Here is a 23339-nt window from a genome sequence, read left to right as displayed (position 1 = left end):
CAGTGACTAAGACAGCTGGGCAGGTCCCAGCCTCAGCCTCAGCCTGAAAAAACGGAACCTAATACATGGTGGACTTTCAGTCATTATCTGGAAGCGGGTGTGGTGATGCATGCCTGTAATCCCAGCCTGGGAGGCTGAGACAGGAGGAATAGGCAGTGTTACTGCTGGGCTCAAAGAACTGTAACAACAACTTTACTGACTGCTCACTTAGTAAAGCGCTTGCCTTGCAATCACGAGGACTTGAGCTTGCCTCCCAAAACTTGTGTAAAGCAGCTAGGAGTGGTGCTGTGTGCTGGCAGTCTCAATATTTAGGAGGATGAGATAGGTGGACCCCTGGGGCTCACTGGATTGCTAACCTAATCTGTTTGGTAAGTTACAAGCCAGTGAGAGATCAAAACCCAAGCTAGACAGCACTTGAGGAATACTGCCAAGGTTGGCTCTGGATTCTACATGGACACATGTGTATTAGGACATAACACATATGTGCACATGTGCAGAGAGAGAGAGAGAGAGAGAGAGAGAGAGAGAGAGAGAGAGAGAGAGAGAGAGATACAGACACACACAGAGAGAGATACAGACAGAGAGAGACAGAAAGAGAAGAATGTAAAATAACAACTCCTCACAGAAGTCTCAACTCCATTTTACATATAAGGAAACTGAGGTGCATGGAGGCGAGGGTGTTTCAGCCCCCACTGGACCACAGAGCTTTACTTTTCCCCTTGGGCTCACAAGCTTGCACTTGTCAACAGAGAAACTTCAACGGGGATGACCACACTTAACAACCTGTCCAGGCTGAGGCACCACTGGGCAGTACTCCTGTTTGTGAGTGCCCCTCACCTGTGAGCCCACCCCAAATCTCATACAAGCTGCTTCCCCTTGTGAAAACCCACACTATGGGAGTCCTTGTCTCTGAAAAAGCCCACTGTGACACCTACTCACCTGCCTCTCCCTTGATGCCTGGTTGGCCCCGGGGTCCTGGGACACCTGGAGATTTTAGGGTTAAAACATGAAGTTAGGGAACTTGGGGAAGATAAATAAGAGGGCTTGCACCTGGCTGGGTAGGAGACAAACAAGTTGAGCAGTTAACAGGGAGAACAGGATTCTGGGAAAACCCAAACCAGCAGAGCTAGTCTGGGCAGGACCTGGATGGCTTCCCCCCAATCCATCCTCGAAGTTCACACACAAGTCACCTTTGCTCTTTCCCCTAATGAACTCCTCAACTTCACAAGTGAGTACACCCTGAAACACATTTTCTACAGCTAACACAGCTAATTACCACAGATTGCACCGTGGGCAAGCCTCCACCTCCAAGCCTGGGAGGTGGCTTGGCAGCTAAGATGCTCTTGCAGAGGATCTGAGGTCAGTTCCTGGCACCCACGTCGGGCACACATGCCTGTATCCCCAGCTCCAGGGCATCTATCTGGCTTCTTCCAGTCCAGCATTCTTATGCATTGAGTCCTGATCTTCCAGCACAGCACTCACATGCAAATTATTTATTTATGTGTGTATGTGTTTGTCTGTGTGAGAGTGTGTTACACATAAGGGACACCAGAGGCCAGAAAGGGCTGCCCAGTCCTCTGGAGCTCCAGTCACAGGCGATTCTGAGCCACTCGACATGGACGCTGGGAACCAGACCTGGGTCTTATGCAAAAGCAGCCGGCACTCTTGCTGTTGAGCCTTCCCTCAGATCCCCTTTCTCCTTCCTTGCTTGGTAAAAATAAACTTTGGCTACTCACTCTGCCTGTGTCCCAATGTGATTTATTCTTCCTGCCATAATTGGGATCGTAGGGATTCAGAGGGAGACATCTCCCCATTCATGACAGAGGGAAGAAAAGATTAAGAGTATAGCTTGAAGGAGAAGGGGAAAGAACGCAGGGTCAGAAGACAAGAGACTGGACCTGGGGTTCCATCACCACCCACAACCCCTTTTGCTCCCTTCTTGGCAGGTGGCCCAGGCAGGCCAGGGGTTCCAGGAACACCTGGGGCCCCTTTTGGACTTGGAGGGTGAAGAAGAGCAGAGACAGCAACTAGTTGAGCAAAGCAGATGACGATACACTCAGCCTCTCAACAAATATCCACTGAGTCTCAAGGGCAAGACTAGGCCGTGAAGGAAACAAAAACCTGGGAGATACTGCTTTCTCCAAGAAGTATGTGGTCTGGGAGACAAGGAAGAAACTAAAGAGAATCTTGTAGATGATGTCTGAGGAAGGTGCAGCCCCTAAGACATGGCTTCAAGTACCGCTCAAGCTTGGCTGGGAGGCTGTGCCCTGTGTCTGTATCAGGAAGCCTGTGGCTCTGGGCAGAGGTACTTGATGCTTGTAATAACTGCCTATACCTGAGGCAAAGCCAGGATATCTGAGCTCATGCCCCTCCCCCCTGCCCTCCTGCCCTCAGTAGCTGCCAAATGAGCCTTTGGGCCTTGACCAAGCTAGGCAAGGCATGAAGTAAGGGAGAGAGATAGTAGCCCAGACTCCCATAGCTCTGGCCCCCAGCAGCACTGCTTAGGTCTTAAAATGTGAGATGAAGTTCCCAGAAATACGCCATGTCTGTGGTAAAGATTCTACACAGATGTTGGCCAAGTAGAATGTGCGTGATTTGTGGAGAGTTGGAATGTTGCAGGTCCAGAGCCAAATTATCCTAAATTATCTTTAGCCACATAATAGCCATTTGTCATCCATCTCTGTGTGACTATTAGATCAAAGCCTTCTGAATGGACTAGCAGACCCCTCAGCTTCTGTCAACCCAAATGCTAAAATTGTCACCAGATAGCATCTGAACTCTAAAGTAGGAGTTTTCCTGCTTTGGGGTAACCTACTTACCTACCTGATGTCCCCCCACAAAAAATTTTTTTAAGTACCTTGATTTATGATTTTCTTTTGTTCTGTTACTATCAAAATTTCTTGAACCATATCACACTGGAATATGGTACATGAGGTCACCTGTGTCCATGTCCACTGGCCAAAGCCATTTATGTTTGGTTGTAGAATAAACCATCTCCTTTTCCCTTTAGGTGAGAGTTGAGTCAATAGCACACAATGTTGTCATCACAGCCCTCTGGGAGAGCAGACAGAGCCTAACACATGAGGAAGTGAGGCTTGCACCACCACCAAGTGGTAAGTCAGAGGCACTTGGTAGGAGTGCTTCTGGGAGACAAAGTTCTGGAAACCTGGGACATCTGGGGAAGATGGGACAGGGAGATAGATGGGCTGTCCAGGGAAAATGACAAGGTTTGGATGTTGGAGAGAGAAGGCAATCATTTGAGACAAGGGAGAAGGCAAAAGCCCACCCTGAGGATCCTCACTCCATGGGGTAGAGAGGTAGATCCGTGAAGGAGGCAGCATAGGCACTGAGCAGATCATTGGAAGGTAAGCTAAACTTAGAAAATACATAGAGGGCTCCCAGCTAAGGAGCCTTCCAGGGAATGGCACAGTAGGTAAGACAGGAAATGAACATACCTGGGGAGCCTGGTTCACCCTTAATCCGGAACATCTCTGTGAGGGAAGGAGAGAGGGTTGCAGGCTGAGCCAGGGCATGGAATGGAGCTTGGATTTGCTCCTGTACCCGACATAGAGCTCACAGACTGTCTTGGAAGGCTGGACCCCCATGGGTCTTCCAGCCTTGGAGGTTTGAACAACACCTGGATATGTTCAGGAAAGTAAGCTTCGAGAGACCAGGAACGGGATCCCCAGAAGTCAGGGAAGTACAGCAATACTCAGATTACCCCCAAATCAGTTTGCAGAGGTTCCCCAGGCTAAGGGAAAGCCTGTCTGTGTCGGTCAAAAGGACTATTTGCAGACTGGCATGTAGCTCCTGTTGGTAGAGTGTTCACCCAGCATGCATGGAAGCCCCAGCACTGCAGAAAAGGGTGTGGTGGTACCTGGATTCCGAGTGAGGTTATCCACCTGCTGAAGCAGTTGCTTCTGGCTGATGCGGACCTCTGTGAGCTGGACCTGCAGGGCTTGCAGCTGAGGTTTTCCAGGTACCAGCTGTGTTTGGGGACTTGCCAGCTGTAGTGAGAAGAATGACCTGTCCTCAGCAGCCAGTGTCTCATTGTCTAAGCACTTCTCCAGGATCCACTTCTGCAGACTGACAACTGGAACCCAAACCCAAAGCATCATTTAGGGGCCTCAGTGAGGCCTAAGACATTAGGGCAAGTTCCTGAAATTCTGTGTCACATGTACATGACTCCTGTAGGGCATGAGGTTTCAAACACAAACTCTGTGCACTGTGGGGAAAAGGAGACAGGATGAACTCCCCACAGTGGGTCCCTGGGATCTTTGGGCCAGTCAACCTAGACATCTGGTGAACTCCAGGCCAGAAAGAGAACTTGTCTCAAATGGACAATGTCTGATAAATAGTCCTCAAGATTGTCCTCTGTCCTCCACACACATATGCATACGTGTGTGTATACCCTCTACACACATGCACATGGAGAGTAAGTGAGGAACAGCCTACAGTTGCCGTCTGGCTTGCGTATGCACACACATACAGGCACACACACACACACACACACACACACACACACACACACACACACTCATGAACATACCTTCACTTCTCTGTTACCTTGGTGGGTCTAACCACTGTGCCCTAGCAGGAGGGCAAAAGTACTCTCAAGATGCCTCCACTCAGCCTGAACTCTGTACCTGAGTTTAGTTGCTACTCCATGAAGAGCCACCCAGGACCAGGAGCACCTCACCTTTAAGCATCAGCAGGGTGGTACCTGCTGTGAGCAGGATCAGGTGGATGGCCATGACTGCCATGAAAAAGCTCCCCCAGTTTCTCTTCTTGGGCACTGGATCTGGAATACAAGAAGAAAATATTGGCTTCAGAGGATCAGAGAAGGAGCCAGCCTGGGCCAGGTCACATGTGGGACAGCAGGGGACTCCTTGGAAAGGAGGAAAGGACACCCAAATCTTTCTTGTTTCTGTTTTTGCCTCAAGGCAAGAAGTTTTTCCACAAAGCAAGAGGTAGAGACAAGCAGATCTCCAGGGCTTTCTGGCCAGTCAGCCTAGCCTCCTTGGTGAGCTACAGGGAGATGCTTCTTCAAAAGAAAAGGAGGAGCAGGGGGAAGAAAGAAAGAAAGAAAGAAAGAAAGAAAGAAAGAAAGAAAGAAAGAAAGAAAGGATAGATTGAGGGAGGGAGGGCAGGCAGACAGGAAGGAAGGAATGAAAAAAGGAAGGAAGGAAGGAAAGAAGGAAGGGAGGAAGGTGTTGAGCACTCGTGGAAGGACACCTGAGGTTAACTACTGGCCCTATGCCCACACATAGATAACCAGGTGGATAGATCTTGCTCAGTCTTGAACACCAGCATAAGGTCTGCAGCTGCGGGTCTGCAGCTCATGGATTTACTTCCTTGGTCTTTGGTTTCGTGTGTGTGTGTGTGTGTGTGTGTGTGTGTGTGTGTGTGTGTGTGTTTGTGTGTGTACATGAGTATGCATGTGAGCATATGCATGTATATGTGTGTTTATGTACATGAAGGTGTGTGTGCATGCAAAATATGCTTGTAACAAACAAACAGAACAACAGGTATGACAGGGGTTGATGACCTTGTCCCAGCCTTCTGGAGTGTGCATTATGATCATTCAGGGGTGTGCTCTTGCTATTGTTCCTTCTGTGCCCACAGACACATATAAATGTTTCCTTGGTGTCTATGCAGGATGGCTCCAGAGCCACATAAAAACATCAAAATTCAGAGATGGTGTGGGATTTTTGTAGATGCCACACAGTCCTGTGTGAGAGGTGGTGTGCAATGAGATAGGAAAGTAACCTATGCCAGTGTCCCATGCATCAGAAATCAGGGTAGGGGCAGTAAGAGCAGTCACGAAAAATGTTATGTTGCAAGAGTGTGGAAGGAAATCCTGGAGAAAAGATGAACTTAACGGAAGAGAAAAACTGACAGAAGTGTCGCTAAGGGAATGGTCATGGATGCTCACCCTGACTCAGAATGCTTTCAGAGTTTGGCTGGGGAGATGCCTTAGTGGGTAAAGTGCTTGTCTTGCAAGTGTGAGGCCTAAAGTTTGGATCCCCAGAACCCACATGAATGTTGGTTGGGTGTGGTTATCCCCATGTGTAATTTCAGTACTGGGGAGACAGTGACTAGCTAAAGCAGAGTTCTCAGTTCTGTGAAAGACCCTGTCTCAGTTAATAAAGTACAGAGCAATTGAGGAAGATGTCAGTATAACCTTTGGTGTCCATATACACTTCCACAGATACCCACATGCATGTGAATACACATACACACATGCACCACACACACACAAACATGCCCAAAAGAATTCAGAGTTTCCATCTGGCCTAGAGACAGGTGTTTAGGGACTAGGGACTTGGCTTTGTATGTGTATCCAACTCACACTATACACTGTAGAGGGGCTGATGAAGTTATTATCCTCACATTTACTTGTTCATATCTTTGAAGGTGGAAGAAATACAAAGAATATGTCTCTTCTGTGTGATTTTGTCTCCTGAGAAATAACTTTCCTAGTTGAGAGACTGAAAAGGGGCCTCTGATAGATCCCCAGGGCCGTCCCTGGGCTCAAAGAGGGAGCCTGGGCAGAAATTTCAGGAACACATTCCGGACTGTGACAGTATACTTCGTGGGTTCCAGTAAAGAAAGGGACCCTGTCTTTCAAAGAAAAAGTGGTTAATGACTGAGGGCTGACACTCCCAGCTGACACTCTGCTAGCTCTGTATACATGAGCACACACACACACACACACACACACACACACACACACACACACACACACACACACTCACTCACAAGGAACACACTGCACATGCAAACACACACATGCAAATGTGAGGCGTTAAAGGCAGAGAGCATTTAAAAGCTAAAGAGAAAGGACTGAAGGCAGTTAGGAAGGACACACTATCTGCAAAGACACACTGATCGGCATGATAGCCGATTCTCTATCTGAAACCGTGGAGATCAGACCTAAGTGGCACACTGTGTTCTCTGTGCTGAAAGGAAAGATTTGCCAGCCATGACTTCTCTTGTGAAAGAAAATATCTTCAGGAATGAATGGGAAATGCAGACAGTCTCAGATGAAGGGAGACCAGGAGAATTTAAAGGAACTTCTCCAAATAAGAAATGAGAATAGAAGGCCTATGGCTTTAAAAAAAGAAAAAAGAGAACAATGGAATGGTTAGAAACAAGGACACACACACACACACACACACACACACACACACACACACACACACACACTTATTTTGAGTTTCTGAAATCTCACTTCATAGTTGAAAATAAATATGCTGTCTTCTTAAGTTGTGCGCAATGCATGGCAAGGAAATTCTTAAGATAATTATATATTTAAAGTATAGAGGGACATAAATGAAAATAAAATTTCTGTATGTGCCCTTAAGTGGGAAAATTCTAATTCCAAAAGATGGTGGAATATTCTGTATGTATATTACAATGCCCAGAGAAGACCCTAAAGAAACTGCCCTATTCCCCATTGGCTCGAGAGTGTGAGCACCTGCTCTCTGGCTGGTGATGCTGTTTTGGAATGCTGTAGATCCTTTAGGAGGTGGAGGAAGTGAGTCACTGGGGGTGGGTCTTAAGGCTTAATCTGTGGTCTATATGACCCTTTTGAGTGTGTGTGTGTGTGTGTGTGTGTGTGTGTGTGTGTGTGTGTGTAGGGACACACAGTATCAGCATCAGCAAAAGATTTCTCAGTGCTCGTGGCCAAGACTTAATTAAATGTGATATGAATCCACGGTGTTTCTGGTAGGGTTGTCCGTTTCTCGGTATGACTTTGCTGCAGTCTTGGTCACACGACTTCCCTGAGAATGCCATCAAGCACTACCTAAAGCACCTGTGTGGGATCTGAGAACTTGGATGTTGGTTACTGGTTGACTGTGCATGTGAAGTGTTCTACTCTTACATAACGGATTGACGAGGGAAAACAAAGACGGAGCATCAGCACTAAAGCAGTCTATCCTCAGAGGCTGTGGAAATGAAATGTATATTGACATAAAACATTCATAAATAGCTATAGCAACTTTATTTGTAGAAGCCCCAAAGAGGAAACAGTCCTGATGCCCCTCAAAGGATGAACACTTAAACTGTGGACCATACTGCGGGTCACTACTCATTAGTTAGAGCCAACCAGGATCCAGCCATTTGAATGGCTCTGGGGCACTACACTGTATGAGAAAACGGAATGCCCTGGTTGGGGAAATGGCTCAGTGGATCGAGTGCTTGCTGTGAAATTGTGAGAATTTGAGTGTTGGCAGCAGTAGCACACAGCTGCAACCCAGTGCTTCTGTAGTGAGAGGGGAGGAGACTACAGGAGAACCCCAAGAAACTCAAACGAGAGATCCTGTCTCAAACAAGGCAGAAGCTGAGACCTGATACCTGAAGTGGTCCTTTGACCTTCACTTGCATGTCATGGCATGTGCGCCTGCGTATGTAACATACACAAATGACGCATACACATCACACACATATGTACAAAAAGAGAAAAATAAAAGCAAATCTTTCTACTACATCTCTCTCTGTTTCTCTCTGTGTGTCTCTCTCTGTCTCTCTGTCTCTGTCTCTGTCTCTCTCTCACACACAAACACACACACACACACACCTGCCATGGCACGCATGTAAAGGTCAGAGTACAACTTGTTGGATTCAGTTCTCTCCTTCTACAATCTGGACCCTGGAGGTTGAATTCAGGTTATCCGGCTTGGGAGCAACTATTTTTATCCACTGAACCATCTTAATGGCCTCAAATCCATTCTTTAGAAAGTTACATATGGGCCTGGAGAGATGGCCAGTGGTTAAAACACTGTGAACAGTGAACCCAGGTCCTCTGGAACAGTGGACCTGGGTTCAATTCCCAGTACCCACATGGCAGCTCACAACTGTCTATAACTGTCCAGTTCTAGGGAACCCAATGCCCATGGCAAAACACCAATGTACATTTTTAAAAAGTAAAATAAAGTTACATATGCCATTTGTCTAACACTCCCAAAATAGCACAAGTGAGGAGATAGAGAATTGATTTGGCCTTGGCAGAGTGTATGGGGCTAAGGACTATCTATGGCTTAAAGCCTAGTGCAAGTGGTAAATACACATATGTGAGTCAGCCACAACTGGTAGAATGTATCAGAGTCTAACTGTGGGGTTGACCCAAAACTCTGCCAGAAGCTATGCCTGAAAGAAACTGGGTGAAAGTCACAAAGGGCCTTCTTGAACGTATTTCTCTACTTTCCGTGGCTCTACATAGTTGTTTCACAACAAAAAGGTTTTGTTTTCTAAACCTCTATGGTAAAGTCAGATGTTTCAAGACTTGAAGATAGAACAACCAGGCATAGTGGTGCACACCTTTAGTCCCAGCACTTGGGAGGCAGAGGCAGGAGGATCTCTGTGAGGTCAAGGAAAGCTTGGTCTACATAGTTTGTTCCAGGACAGCCAGGCTATATAATGAGATTCTGTCTCAAAAAAACAGAGAGGAGGGAAGAAGAGAGAAAGAGAGAGAGAGAGAGAGAGAGAGAGAGAGAGAGAGAGAGAGAGAGAGAGAGAGAGAGAGAGAGAGACATAGAATGACTGTGTAAAATCACAGCAGGCATGTCACCAGAGTTGAACTAGAAGGGACTTTGGGGTGAAGATGTGTCAGAAGGCTTCCAGGTATCTTAGATTATCTTTAAGATCAGGAAGAAGGGACACCTGGAGGTTGCTGCTGGGGGTCAAAGGTGAGCATTATGACAGACAATAACAAAGCCTTAACTTTTCTATTAGCATTTTGGGGAGTTCTCTCTGTCAAGAAAAATGTTGGGAAGACTGGGGAGATGGCTCACTTGGTAAAGTTCTTGCTGTGCAAGTCTGAGAACCCGAGTTCGGATCCCCAGAACCCATTTCAATCAGGACATCTGAGCTTGTACCTGTGAGACCAGTACCCTGACTGAGAGACTAGAGGGGAGGTTAGGAAACCTCTAATATCTGTTGTAGGGAGACACCCTAGCCCTGCCCCAGGTAACCTGGACAGGTGTGGCGGGACACGCCTGTGAGGGCGGGTGAGGGGAAGTCTGAGAGGTTCTTAAAGGGCTGCACGTGGGGACCCCTTCCCTTCTCTCTGGCCTCCCTGCCTTGCTTGCTGGTGTATCTGAATAAAGAAAACCTATACTCTATTGGTTGCTGGATGATCTCTAACAATCTGTGACCAGCTAGCCTGGAGCACACAGTGAGAACAACAGGCCCTGTCTCAACACCTGAGGGTGAGTGTCACACCCAATGCACACATGCGATGCGTGTGTGTGTGTGTGTGTGTGTGTGTGTGTGTGTGTGTGTGTGTGTGTGTGTGTACAAAGGCCATAAACATTTAATCACCTGTTGTGGGTGCTTGGAACTGAACTGAAGTCCTTCAGAAGAGCAGCAAGTGCTTGTGACCCATGAGTCATCCTTCCAGCTACTCCCAACAAGATTTTTTTAAATTTGTTAGTATTTGATAATTTCTGCATGCATATAATGTATTTTGATCATAGCCATGCCTACTTCTCCCAGACCCCCACCACAGTCCCCTTCCAATTTTATCCCCCCTTTTTTAATCCACCCAGTCTACTTAGGGCTGGCTGTATGTGTGTGTTTGTGTGGCTACTCACTGGAGCATGGGCAACGTAGTAGGGGGATACACCCTGAAGAAGTAGGGGGCCACACACTTCCTCCCGAACCTCTCCACTCCCAGGCTCATTGGATAGGAATGGGGCTTCGTGAGCCTTCCCCCACCTGTGCAGGAGTGTTCACTGTGCTAATCCTATGCAGGTCTGTCTGGCCACCACAGCTGCTGTGAGTTCATGGCTGCAGTGGTTCTGTGGTGTCTAGAAGGCACAGTCTCACCCCAGCCCTGTCCAACCTCCACTGTCACCATCCGCCTTCTTCCTCCATGTTCCCTAACTTTTAAATATAAAAACACATTCTCATTTCTTAGTTCCCTAAGCCAGACTGTGATAGAGATTTAGGGCTGGATCTATACCCACTCTCTATTCCTTTGCACTGTGAGCAGCTCTGTAGTAACTGTTGTCCACTACCCAAAGCTCCTCCAATGAGGGAGGAGAGGCACATCCATCCATGAAGAGTTTGAAGGGCCTTAGCACAGCGCTGCACTGTGGTCACAGACACAGTAATTCTTTTAAAGGAGAAAGCTCTGCAGGAGGTGTGGAAAGAGCTTATCATGTAAGGGAAGAGGTAATAGCTGAGAGTTTGGGTGTGAAAGGTCCAGGCATGTCCCTGACTCACAAGGGCTGCCAGTGTAGAGATGAAAGAGGAAAAGGAAACAGAAAAACAGAGTTCAGTATTCACGAAAGGTGGCAGCATCTATACCCACACCCCAGGAACTCTGAAAGAACTCCCTTGGGCTCAAATATCCCACCAACCCTAGTTCATGGCAAAGGACCTGGCTAGAGCTTTCTGTATGTAATGAGAGCTCTTGTGAGTGACACTCTTCAGAGATCAAAGCTGTGTGTGTGTGTGTGTGTGTGTGTGTGTGTGTGTGTGTGTGTGTGTGTGTGTGATGGCTTCACCATACTCACTATCCCAGGTGTGATATATATATATATATATATATATATATATATATATATATGTCACAACATCTGGGACAGGCTGGGGTACAGCTCAGCTAGAGAAGTGTTTGCTGCACAAGTATAAAGATCTAAGTTTGATGTCTAGGACCTGTAAAAAACCCAGGTGTGGGGTCATTAGAATCCCAATGCCAGGGAAGCAGAAACAGGCAGGCCCCTAGGGCTCACCAGCCAGCCATAAGCCCATTTAATATTTAATAAGGGAACTCATTGATAGAGAGATAGGAGGGTGAGAATGACTCTGGAAATACATCCTGGCCAGAGAGAGGGAGACAGAAGATTTTGCTTTTTCTATGAATCTTAAATCATCACTTTTTAGTTAAAGTGATAGGAAAATGCATATATTTCAAATTCAAACTACCATGAGATTATCAAGGCACAACTATGAGAATGGAGAGAGACAGACAAATAGAATGCCAGAGAGATGCTAAGGGAAGGAATATTTTTAAAAATTTGAGAAGCTCATATCTGCAAGTTTCAGGAGCAATCAGAACACCCCATGGTATTGCCGAGTAGTTAAAATAATTAATAAATGCCGTTGAGCTGACTCAGGCTTATAAATCTAGTACTCAGGAGGCTAAAGTGTGAGGGTTATGAATCTGAAGGCCCTGTCTCAAAAAGGAAAATGTTAACATATCTTCAAGCAGGAGACAGTGGCATTTTCTATTTCAAGATGGGCAGCAATAGAAAGATAATGCATGAGGGGACTAGAGTGTAGCTCAGGTAGTAAAGTGCCTGCCGGGCAGGCACAGACCCTCCCTGGACTCTGTTCCCAGCACCACATATTCTAGCTGTGGTGGTGCCTGTTGGTAATCCCAGTACTTGGGGGATGGAGGCAAGAGGATGAGAATTTAAGGTCATCCTAGGGAGTTTCAAGTCAATCCAGATGACAGAGATGCTCTGTAAAAAGGAGGAGGAGGAGTGGAGTTGATGACGCACTCCGAATGCTTTTCGGTGGTTTGTTGTTGTTGTTTGAAAAATATAGAGGTTTTTGTTTGTTTGTTTGTTTTTCAGAAGAAAGTCAAAGTAACTTTGAGCCATGCATTCCTGAGCAGCAAGCTATTTCAGTTATCACAGGAAACACTAAGGGATATCCATGCTTGCCAAACCGCTCAGCAATCACTGTTCACAATGGCACTTTTCTAGAAGGTTCCATAGATTCCCTGATCTTCATACTAGAAAGTAGGGAGTTGTGACTGCATTAGGGAAAGTGTTCCATCCCCCATAGTTTCTTGAGATTTTTGTTGAGGTTTGATCTTGGCTTAGGGCTCATGTTTTTTTCTTTGAAGCATAGTTATAATCTGAGTCTCAAGTCTAGAGTTTGTCCTTGTTGCTTGTTCTACTAATCTGACATTGAATCTTTGCCCAGAACATTCTCTGTTTTACTGTGATGTGTGTGGGGTGTGTGTGTGTGTGTGTGTCTGTCTGTCATGTATGTATGTATGTATGTATGTATGTATGTATGTATGGGCATGCACTTGACACATAGGTCAACAACCTTGTGTGTCAGCCCTCACCTTCCACCTTGCTTACAACAGGGTCTCTCTTTTGTTGTTTTCTGCTGAGTCCACCAGTCTAGCTGGCCTGTGAGATTCCAGGCATTTGCTTGTTCCACTTCCCACCACACCACAGGAACACCGGGATAGACAAGAGCTACCATGCCAGGCTTTATGTGAGTTCTAGGAATTTGAACTCAGGTCCTCGCTTGCGCAGCACCAGCTTTACACCAAGACTCTCTCTCTCTCTCTCTCTCTCTCTCTCTCTCTCTCTCTCTCTTTTGCTTGTTCTCTCTGTGTGTGTCCTTGTTTTGTGTGTGTTCCTGTTTGTAGGATGTGTGCGTGCATGTGTACAAATGTAAGTGGAGGCAGGAGTTGACATTCGTTATCTTCCTCAATTGATCTTCTCCTTATTTTCTGAGACAAAAATCTCTCATTTAACCCAAAGCTCAGCAGTTGGCTAGGCTAGCTGACTAGGGAGCTCCAGGGATCCTCCTGTCTCATACTGGTACAGACTGTGCAACCCTGCTCAGCTTTTTACATGGGCCCTGGAGATCTGAACTCAGGTCCTCATGCTTGTGCACCAGGCACTTAATCTGTTGAGTCATCTCCACCGTCCTTGTTTTGCTTCTTTACAGCTACTGTCTTGGTCATCTCTCACTGTCAAGTATCCTGGCTCGCCGCCTATCTCCCACCCACCACAGTGAGTAACTTCAGCTACAAACCAGTGCACTAACCTCAGTGCAGCCTTCCAGCCTCCCCACTACCTTAGGAGAGTATTAAAGTCCTCCATCCCACTACATAGAGTGATTGAGAGTTCTAAGAGAGTTCCGTGTGTGTGTGTGTGTGTGTGTGTGTGTGTGTGTGTGTGTGTGTGTGTGTGTGTGTAAGAGAGACAGAGAGATCTAGGCATGTGTCACCCCTCCCCAGCCACCCACTGTCTCTTTCTATACTTAGTTTCTTCCATCCTTTCAATTTTAGAAGTGACATCAGCTCTGAACTCAGGCCCCACCCGGGTTACATCCATGATGTCCTGTGAAATTTTCAGCCTCAGCCAGTGTTGTTTTGAAATGCCAGCCTAGGCAGGGCTTGCCCCCCTCCACCTCAGTGTGTTTTCCTGAAGACCAAGAGCCCTATTAATCAAGTATCTTTTCTTTGCGCCCAGTGTGGTATCCAGAAGGTAGTAGGTGCTGAATATAAAGGTCAGCTGAATTTTCTAGAACAGTGTATCTTAAAAAAATCTGGAGGGTGAGGACATAAGATTAGTTAGTGAAGTGCTTGCCATGCAAGCACGAGGACTTGGGTTTTATCCCTAGAACCCATATTTTAAAAGACAGGCATTGAGGCTGCAGAGAAGGCTCAGTGACTAACAGCACTCCCTGCACTATTAGAATTATGAGTTCAGATTCCAGCACCCACATCAGGTGGCTCACAACCCCCTTTAACTCCAGCTGATCACCGTGAAAGATAATTCCCATAGAATGTTCTAGAATGGGAAATCAGAGCTCTCCAGTGGCAAACAAGTCTACCTCTGAATTTAAATGCTACAAATTCCTGAAGATGTGAAGATACCCCACCTATATAATGCAGGGATATCATTTAAAACATTTTCAGAGGACAATGGCACAGCTCAGTGGGTAAAGTCACTTACCACCAAGACTGACCAGTTGAGTTCTATGCCAGAATTTCACAGGGTAGAAGGAGAGGACTGACTCTTAAAGTTGTTCTCTGGCTTTCACTTATTCACCTTTGGCACATGCATATCACACACACACACACACACACACACACACAGAGAGAGAGAGAGAGAGAGAGAGAGAGAGAGAGAGAGAGAGAGAGAGAGAGTTGTAATAATTTTTTTAAATATTTGAAAGTTGTGTTCCACCTAAGTCAAACCAGTGACGACAAAGCTAGGGAAACTAACAGAAAATCACACACACACACACACACACACACACACACACACACACACACACACACACAGAGAGAGAGAGAGAGAGAGAGAGAGAGAGAGAGAGAGAGAGAAAGAGAGAGATACAAATATGCAATAATTTTTTTAAATGTTTGAAAGTTGTGTTCCATCTAAGTCAAAGCAGTGACGATAAAGCTAGGGAAACTGACAGAAAATGAAGAACATGCTCCCAGGTCAACACCTCAACTATCACAGAAGCCCCTTAAGGCATATTAAAGAACTTCCATCCAAATTTGTATACAGCTTTGTTTCAGCTCTGTGGATTTTCTTTTTGAAACAGAGCTTCACACAGTCCAGGTTAGCCCCAAACTGCGTAGCCGAAGATGGTCTTGAACTTCCCCTATCCTTCTGCCTCCACCTCCCTGGAGCTGAGGTCACAGGCATGCATCACCCATTTATGCCATGCTTGGGATCGAACCCAGGGCTTCGTGCATGCTAGGTAAGCCCGCTACTGTCTGAGCTGCATCTCAGCCCCTGTGGGACTTCTTCACATCCTTTGACTTGTAGCATCATCTCAACACACACCCAGTGTGTCCTCATAAGATGCTCATTAAATAAGGGGCATTTCCTTAACAAGCACTGGCATTTATACAAGAGAAAATACTTAACTATGACTTTTAAAAAAGACCAGGCTTTAAGCAAAAATCGACTATACACCAAGGACACAGAACCTGTGGTCAGCTGTCCAGGAATTCCAGACTGATGAAGTCTAGCTTGTGAGAGTCAGGTGCAAAATGCACCTGGGTACAAGCCTGAACCTCTTATGGTCTTGTCTCGTCTTGCTTCCCACCATCAGAGACTAAGTTCCTGTGAAATCGCATTAATGGGGAGTCGTACTTTACCATTGATTTCGAAGGTCTCCATCACACGGAACATGGCTTGGTCAAAATCAGCTCCTTCTTCTGTGCTCCCCAAGAAGGCTTCCTCCTTGAGGGTTTCTTTATCTCCCATTGCTAAATTTTATAGGTGGCCAAAGCTCTGGAGCCAGCAGAAATGCTTCCCTAAGAGGAAGCAGGGCTCCCATTTAACTGCAGCAGCTAGCTGGAGACCCGCAGGACTTCCCTTTGGCAATGATTCTTCAATTTGCACAATGTTTCCTGACTATGGGACTAGGCTGTTCCTTAGTATATAGTTGGTTTTTGCTTAAAAATCAGGCTGTTTGCCTGTGGAGTTGTGGGGAAGCTGCCTGTTGTGGGGAATTGAAGAGATTTGGGGAAGATCCTCCTTGTCTTCAGGACCCCAGGTGACACCTAAATGTCCTTCCTTCTGCCTTCCTAATCCTACATTCATGCAGACACAGCTAGCTATTCCAAGATTCTCCAGCCCACACTGGAATCTTCCTCTGACAGACTTCAGGTCTAGTTCATCCTTAGACACAATGGGCTCCTGGATCAGCTTCAGGAGCATGGCTTGGGGCACAGACCGAATCGAAACCTATAGTTTAATAAGGTCCTCATGTGGTTTATAGTACATTAAAGTTTAGGAAGTAGGTTGGGAAGACTACAGTGCCTGCTGGGCAACAGAGACATGAATTCAGATCACCAGAACCTATTCAAAACAAAAACAACAATGAAAACCAGGTGTGGTTGCAATGTCTGTCAGCCTAGAGATGGCAAGACAGAGACAGGTCCCCATGAGCACCCTGGTCAGCAGTCTAGCCAATCAAGGAGCTCCAGGTTGAATGAAAGAGAGGAGGTGGGGGGGGGGTGAGACAGAGACCAGAGATAGAGACAGAGAGCCTGCTTAAAACAGTAAGGTGGAGGGCCTAAGAGATGACTCAGCAGGTAAAGGCCCTTGTAGCCAAAACTGTCAACTTGAATTTGATTCCCAGGATTCACATGGTGAGAAGAGAGAACTGACTCCCACAAACTATCCTCTGGCCTCCACACATGTGTTTGCATGCCATCACATACATGGACACATACATAGGCAACACACACACAATTAAAGTTAAAACACTTTCACAATCACCTGGGAGGTTATCTTTCTATAGCACACTAGTAAGGTTTCTGCCCAAGCTTTCCATATCACACTCCTGTGTGTTGTGCATGTGTGCACACATTTGTGTGTATACATGTGCATGCATGCTTTCCTATGAACTCTGTGTATGCATGCATGTACCTGTGTGAACCTGTACATATATGTGCAATGTAAATGTATGTACACATGTGCATACACAAGTGCATGTATGACTTCCTGTGGACTCTGTGTATGTGCGTGTGTGTGTGTGTGTGTGTGTGTGTGTGTGTGTGTGTGTGTGTACATGTACATTCACTGCAGCTCAGTGAAGCCTAAGCTCATTTCTCTTGTCTCTGTTGAACCTGTGGCAGGGCACGACAATTAAGAAGCAGACGGAGGGGTACAATGTTTGCTGCAAACTCTATCTGGTCCTCATGGCAACTATGGGATGGCAGAAAAGTCACTCAAGCTGTGCCTACCTCTCCCTCACATTTGCATAATAAGGGAGACACTGATAACTGTTGTATTACTGAATAAAATCACATGAGTTCAGGGCTGGACCATAAGGAGGTTCTCTTGCAAGTAGGAACAGCTGATCTCATAAAGATGTTGGCTCCTTTGCTCAAAGTATCTTGTTTTACACTACCCTGCAAGTGTCAGGAGCTAAGTTCAATCCCCAGAACCCGCATAAAAAAGGCTGGGTATGGTGGTCTGCCTTTAAATCCCAGTGCTGAGAGACAGAGACAGGTGGATCCCTGACACTCATTAGCCAGTCAGCCTGGCCCACTTGGTGAGCATCAGGCCAGCATATATATATATATATATATATATATATATATATATATATATATATCAAGATGGATGCACAGTGTCTGAGGGGTAATGGCTGAGGCTGGCCTCTGGCCTCTGAACGCACATGTATACCCATATACATTAAGATAGTTGGGATAGAAAGAGTTAAAGGAGAGGACTGGGTCATGCAGAGGCAGCCAGCTGGCAGCTCCAACCAGAAGCCTGGGGCTGTCAGAGTGGGTGGCAGGGGTTGGGGCATCCCCAGAAGGGGAATTCCCAAAGCAAAGTGGCCTGCTCCTGGACTGCCCAAGCCTCCTGCCTTTCCCTGGTTCAGTGCTGTCCTTTTAGCAGCATGGATTCGGCTAACTGCAGAATGCTGTGTGAACTACTATATGCCTAGAGAGGTCACACAAAGAATGTCAAGTGTCCCTATGTTGGCTGTAGTCATAGAGTCAGTCAGAGCCAAGACTCCCAACAGGGCAACAGAGGGTGAAGTGAACTTAGGTGAAGTGTTCTCATGCACAAGCAAGAGGACATGAGTTGGGTCCCCAGTGCCCATGAAGAAAGCTGGGCATGGTGCTGTGGCTGTAATCCCATATCTGGCATATGGAGACTGGTGAATCCCTGGGGCTTGCAGGCAAGCTAGCTTAACCTACTTAGTGAGCTCAGGTTCAATGAGAGACTCTGACTCTAAAATATAGTAGAAAAGGCAGACAAGATGGCTTTGCAGGTAAAAAGCACTTGCTGCCAAGCCTGAGGGCCTGAATCTAATTCCCTGGACACACACGGTGGAAGGAGGAACTGACTCCTGAAAGTTGCCCCCCCAACACACACATGCTTGCATACATGCATGTGCGCACACAAATATACATATAACACACACAAAACAAAACTATATCTGAACAACAGCTCATGAACTCGCTGTGCAAGTTCATTAACCTACTTAACTTCTCTGAGCCCAGCACAAAGCTGTAGCTCCCTGAGTACTTTAGCAAGATTTGTTATGGAGACAGGACTCACCACCCACAGTATGTAAGCTGCCTGGCATGCAGGTACCAAGAAGGTGTCTGATTTTAAACTCAAGAATTTGCTTCTACAGCCTGTTAAGCCAGGGCTCTATACCTGAGGGTCCCAGGAAGGAGTTTTGTGAAATCAGACATGCCAGTTCTCCACCCTGAGCCTTAAGCCCTGGTCCACCTTGAGTTTCCAGGTCTGACCTAACAGCAGGAGGTTGAATTCTGCTGAGCAGAATCCCAGAGGGTTTGTTGTAATTTTTAAAAAGTAGCTCAAAAGAGCAACAGAGTTCAAGCAGAGGGCTTTTTTTTTAATTAGGGGGAAAGGATCCTAATTAGGGTAGGGGGAGACTGTCTCCAAGGACAGGAGCAGTGGGAGAGAGGAAAGAGAGGCAGGGAGAGAGAGAGAGAGAGAGAGAGAGAGAGAGAGAGAGAGAGAGAGAGAGAGAGAGAGAGGAACAGACAGAGAGATGAAAAGAGAGAAAGAGAGAGGGGGATGGGAGGTGGGCGGAGTCCTTTTAAAAGGGAACAGTGAATAGGCACAGGTGGTGCTCTTAGTGGCAGCAGCTAAGGGTATAAATGTCAGAACTCCAAAGGCAGGCCAGTAGAAATGCCTAAATACTAACAGGGTTCCCGTATAGAGGGGAGGCGGGGCATCCCAGCACCTCCATCCTGTGTGGATTCCTTATTTCATAGTGGGATCCACTATGAAACTCACATATGTCCCTTTACACTCACGGTGACTGGACACTATATGATTTTGTGTGTGTGTGTGTGTGTGTGTGTGTGTGTGTGTGTGTGTTAGTGTGCCAGGTGCCAGAGGACAACTGTGGCTGCTTTCCCTCAGGTACCATCCTAAGAAACAGGATCTTCTCTGGCCTCTGAGTTGCAGAGTAGGCTAGGCTGACTGGCCAGTGAGCCCCAGAGAGACAGCTGTCCCCACCTCCTCAGCACTGGGATTGCAAGCACATGCCACTGTGCCTTATTGGGGGGGGGGGGCTGGATAAAGTGATTCTGAATATTGAACTCATGTCCTCATGCGTATAGGGCAAATGCTTTATTAACCCAACTATCTCCCTAACCCTAAGATGAGTAGCATTCTTATAAAGATTTACTTGCTCATTTGTGTGTGTGCGTGCCTATCTGTTGTGAGTGTAGATGCACACATGTGTACATGTGATTGGAGACCAGAAGAGTGCATCAGGTGTCCTTCTCCACTACTTTCCGCCTATTGTTCTAGGTGAGTTCTCTCCTGAACCTGGGACTTGAGTTTTCCCAGCTAACCTGGAATCCAGTAACTCCTAGCGATCCTTCTGGCTCCACCACCCCCTCTTGTAGGCAAGTACAGGGTGCTGAGCTCCAAACTCATGTCCTCAGCATTGTGCAGCAAATGCACAACCACTGAGCCATGTCTCCAGCCCAAATAATATTTTAATGCAATATTTTTTTAAAAAAAAACAACTGCATGTATGCCACCAGCAAATTACCAGCATTTAAATAAGAGCAGCCTCCTCCAGTACTGAGCGACTCAGCTCCTGTGGGCCCTGGTCCCAGCCACATATAAGACCTGGGTTTCAGCATCTTCATTACAGGGACCTCTGAAAGTTGCCCTGTGTAGGCTGAGGTGAGGATCAGAGGGCCTGGCAGATGTGTGGTACATTTGTAAAGGGAGGACTCTGCAGAGACTGGCATCATCTGCCAAGCCAGGCTATAAGGGGCACTTCATACCTTATCAGAGGTACCTTTTACAATCCTTTATATCTCCCACTAGGCACAGAACACACAGTTCCAGGGGTAGGTACAGTTTCTTCCCACACTCCACTTTAACACTTTTATGTCTAGGAACACAGATCTGACTGTTTCTTCCCCAGATGAAATGGCCTGTTTGTATTTGAGGACTGACTTGCTCAAGATGGGTTGGGGCTTCACTTCCCAGACAGAGTGCATCTAATTGGGCTGGAGTGTTGAGATGCATTCCAAAAGGCCTCAATGGAGTTATGTCCAGTTTTCTGATGTTCTCAGAAGTGACAGTCAAGGGCCTCATGCTGCCTTGGTAAGATGGGAGGAATGAGTATGAGGAACCCCAGGCAGGTGTGACCCCACTCTTGGAGTCCTCTACAGAGCTCAACATTCTACCACTTAAAGGGTCCCAGAATTGTTCACTGGTGAGCTGCCTGCATGTCCAACAAAAAGAGCCCTGCGGTTACCTTATTCTAGCCTGAAAATGAAGTGATGGTGTGGTATGGAAGTGACTAAGGTAACACCATTTTGTCCTGATTCCATTTTGTGCCTGCTTAGACACTCCCCAGCCTTCTACCTCCCAATCGCCACACCTGCCTTGGCAACATATTTGGGATTCCCATGACCCTGACCATGGTCCAGATGTGATGTTTATGTGAACTAAACACAACTGAAAAGGTAAATCAAAATTATGCTGTGTCTGAAATAACTATATTCTGCCTCAACAAATGTCACAAGGTTACTCTGACCCTCATCTGATGTTGATGTGATTGTGATTTTTGCCTTTAAAAGCACTGTCGCCTGAGCTTTGACATGAAGTGACTCTGAGGCATTAGTCCACACTTGATCACTGGCCAAAATTTAGGGACTCTTGAAGTCTTATTTGGCTTAGTTATCGTGGCAGTGTGCATCTTTCTTGAGTGGATTATTTCCGTGTAAGAATCACCCCACCCAACTAATGGTCCAAACAACCCAAACCTTCATTCAGCAGGTGGGCACACCACATATTTATATTGATCCTGTGTTCCTTCATCTCCCCATTGTCAGCCTACTTGTTCTGTCATTTGTCTCGGGCCACCAACGGAGCAGGTGACAGGACCTGCTTGGCTGAGAAACATAGACAGGAAATACATGTTCAAAACTTCTACCTAGAGGCTAAGGATGTGGCCCTGCTGCTAGAGTGCCTGCCTAGCAGGTGGAAAGCCCGGGTTCTATCCCTAGTAGATCATAAAATTGAGTGTGACACCTGCAATCCTAGTGCTCAGGGGGTGAAGGCAGAAGGACCAGAAATTCAAAGTCATTCTGGGCTACACAGTGAGTTCCAGGCCACCAGGGCTATATGATATCCTGTCTTTAAAAATATGAAAAAGAAACCAGCAACACAAAAAACCATGAACAGTGAATGCACGAGTTATATCCACATCCAAACACTACTGATCATACCATAAAACCCAACGGGGATAAATCTCCAAACCTGTCATGTTCTATGAAAGGAGCTAGAATTCAAAGGGGACATGGGGTATGATTCCATGAACAAGCAAAACTCATTTTGTGTATCTGAAAACAGATCCCCGCTTTTAGTAGAATGCTGACTGCACAAAGAGAGTGTCTGATGTGATTGAGATATTCTGCATGATTAAGATGTTTGTTTTAAAATACATTGAGCTTCATGCATTTTGCGGTTTACCTTTGAAGTTAATTAAAACAGAAATTAAAAAGAAGGAGATTCTGGCCCGGCGTTGGCGGTGCACACCTTTAGTCCCAGCATTCAGGCGTCAGAGTCAGGCAGATCTCTATGAGTTCGAGGACAGCCTGGTCTCCAGAGTGTGTTCCACGACAGGCTCCAAAGCCACATAGAAACCCTGTATTGAAAAACAAGAAGGAGGAGGAGGAGGAAAAGGAGGAGGAGGAGGAGGAGGAGGAGATGAAGAAGAAGAAGAAGAAGAAGAAGAAGAAGAAGAAGAAGAAGAAGAAGAAGAAGAAGAAGAAGAAGAAGAAGAAGAAGAAGAAGAAGACTAATTCTGGAATCCTCGCTACACTAGTACAACTGAACTTTGTCTTCTGGGCCACTGGAATGGGAAGGTGATGGGTGGACCTTGGCATCCTGGAGCATTCTGTCTGTTGTTTTGGGTTACAGGCCAACATTGTAGGAAGTCAAAGTCCTGCATACACAGGGGCGCAGGGTCTGGGCCTCAGCTGTGCTCAGAGACCAAAAGAAGGGACAGAGAAGTTACTGCCCGATTCTACCACTCCTGGGTCTCTGCCAGGAACACTTTAAGTTAACAGTTGCAAGGATCCTTGCACATCACATTCACAACAGCTAAGTTACAGATCCAACCTGAGAATCCGGCAACATTGGGATGGATGAGGAAAATGTTTATATATACAGTGGCGTGTGTCCAGCCAAAACGAGCGAAGCCATGCCCCTTGCAAGAAAATGGATGGGCCTAGGGGCAATTTTGTTAAGTGAATTAAACCAGCCTCAGAAAGACAAATATAAGATGTTCTTTCCTCATTTGTGGCTCCAATATTTTATAGAGATGCATAAAATTATGTATGTATGTATGTATGTATGTATGTATGTATGTGTATGTGTGTATGTATGTATGACATGAGCAGATTAAGTGAAACTGCCTAGGGAGCAAACGGTGCTAAAAGGAGGGTGAAGTTATGAGAAAGGGAAGAGGAGGGGCACCAGGGGAATATGGGGCATATGCTCAACACACAGTAACATACTTGTATAAGAATTTTAAAACAAAATTTAAATAATAAAACAGAGACCAGAATTAAA

General features: G+C 46.3%; 1 protein-coding gene across 1 annotated transcript in view; it reads right to left on the bottom strand.

Annotated features, from left to right (window-relative positions):
• The window catches only part of Marco (macrophage receptor with collagenous structure), a 29263-nt gene extending 13268 nt beyond the window's left edge, over positions 1–15995 (bottom strand). Inside the window, exons 1-5 of the mRNA XM_027417786.2 lie at positions 15887–15995; positions 4700–4801; positions 3878–4093; positions 3456–3491; positions 940–984 (exon numbers count right to left, since the gene is read on the bottom strand). Coding sequence (XP_027273587.1) covers positions 940–984; positions 3456–3491; positions 3878–4093; positions 4700–4801; positions 15887–15995 — 508 coding nt within the window. The remainder of the gene's footprint in view (positions 1–939; positions 985–3455; positions 3492–3877; positions 4094–4699; positions 4802–15886) is intronic.
• Between the last annotated feature and the right edge of the window lie 7344 nt (positions 15996–23339).

Source organism: Cricetulus griseus, chromosome 5 (assembly GCF_003668045.3).
Source record: "Cricetulus griseus strain 17A/GY chromosome 5, alternate assembly CriGri-PICRH-1.0, whole genome shotgun sequence".
Lineage (NCBI taxonomy): Eukaryota > Metazoa > Chordata > Mammalia > Rodentia > Cricetidae > Cricetulus > Cricetulus griseus.
Note: the sequence above shows the minus strand (reverse complement) of the source record. Positions and strands in the feature narration are given on the sequence as shown.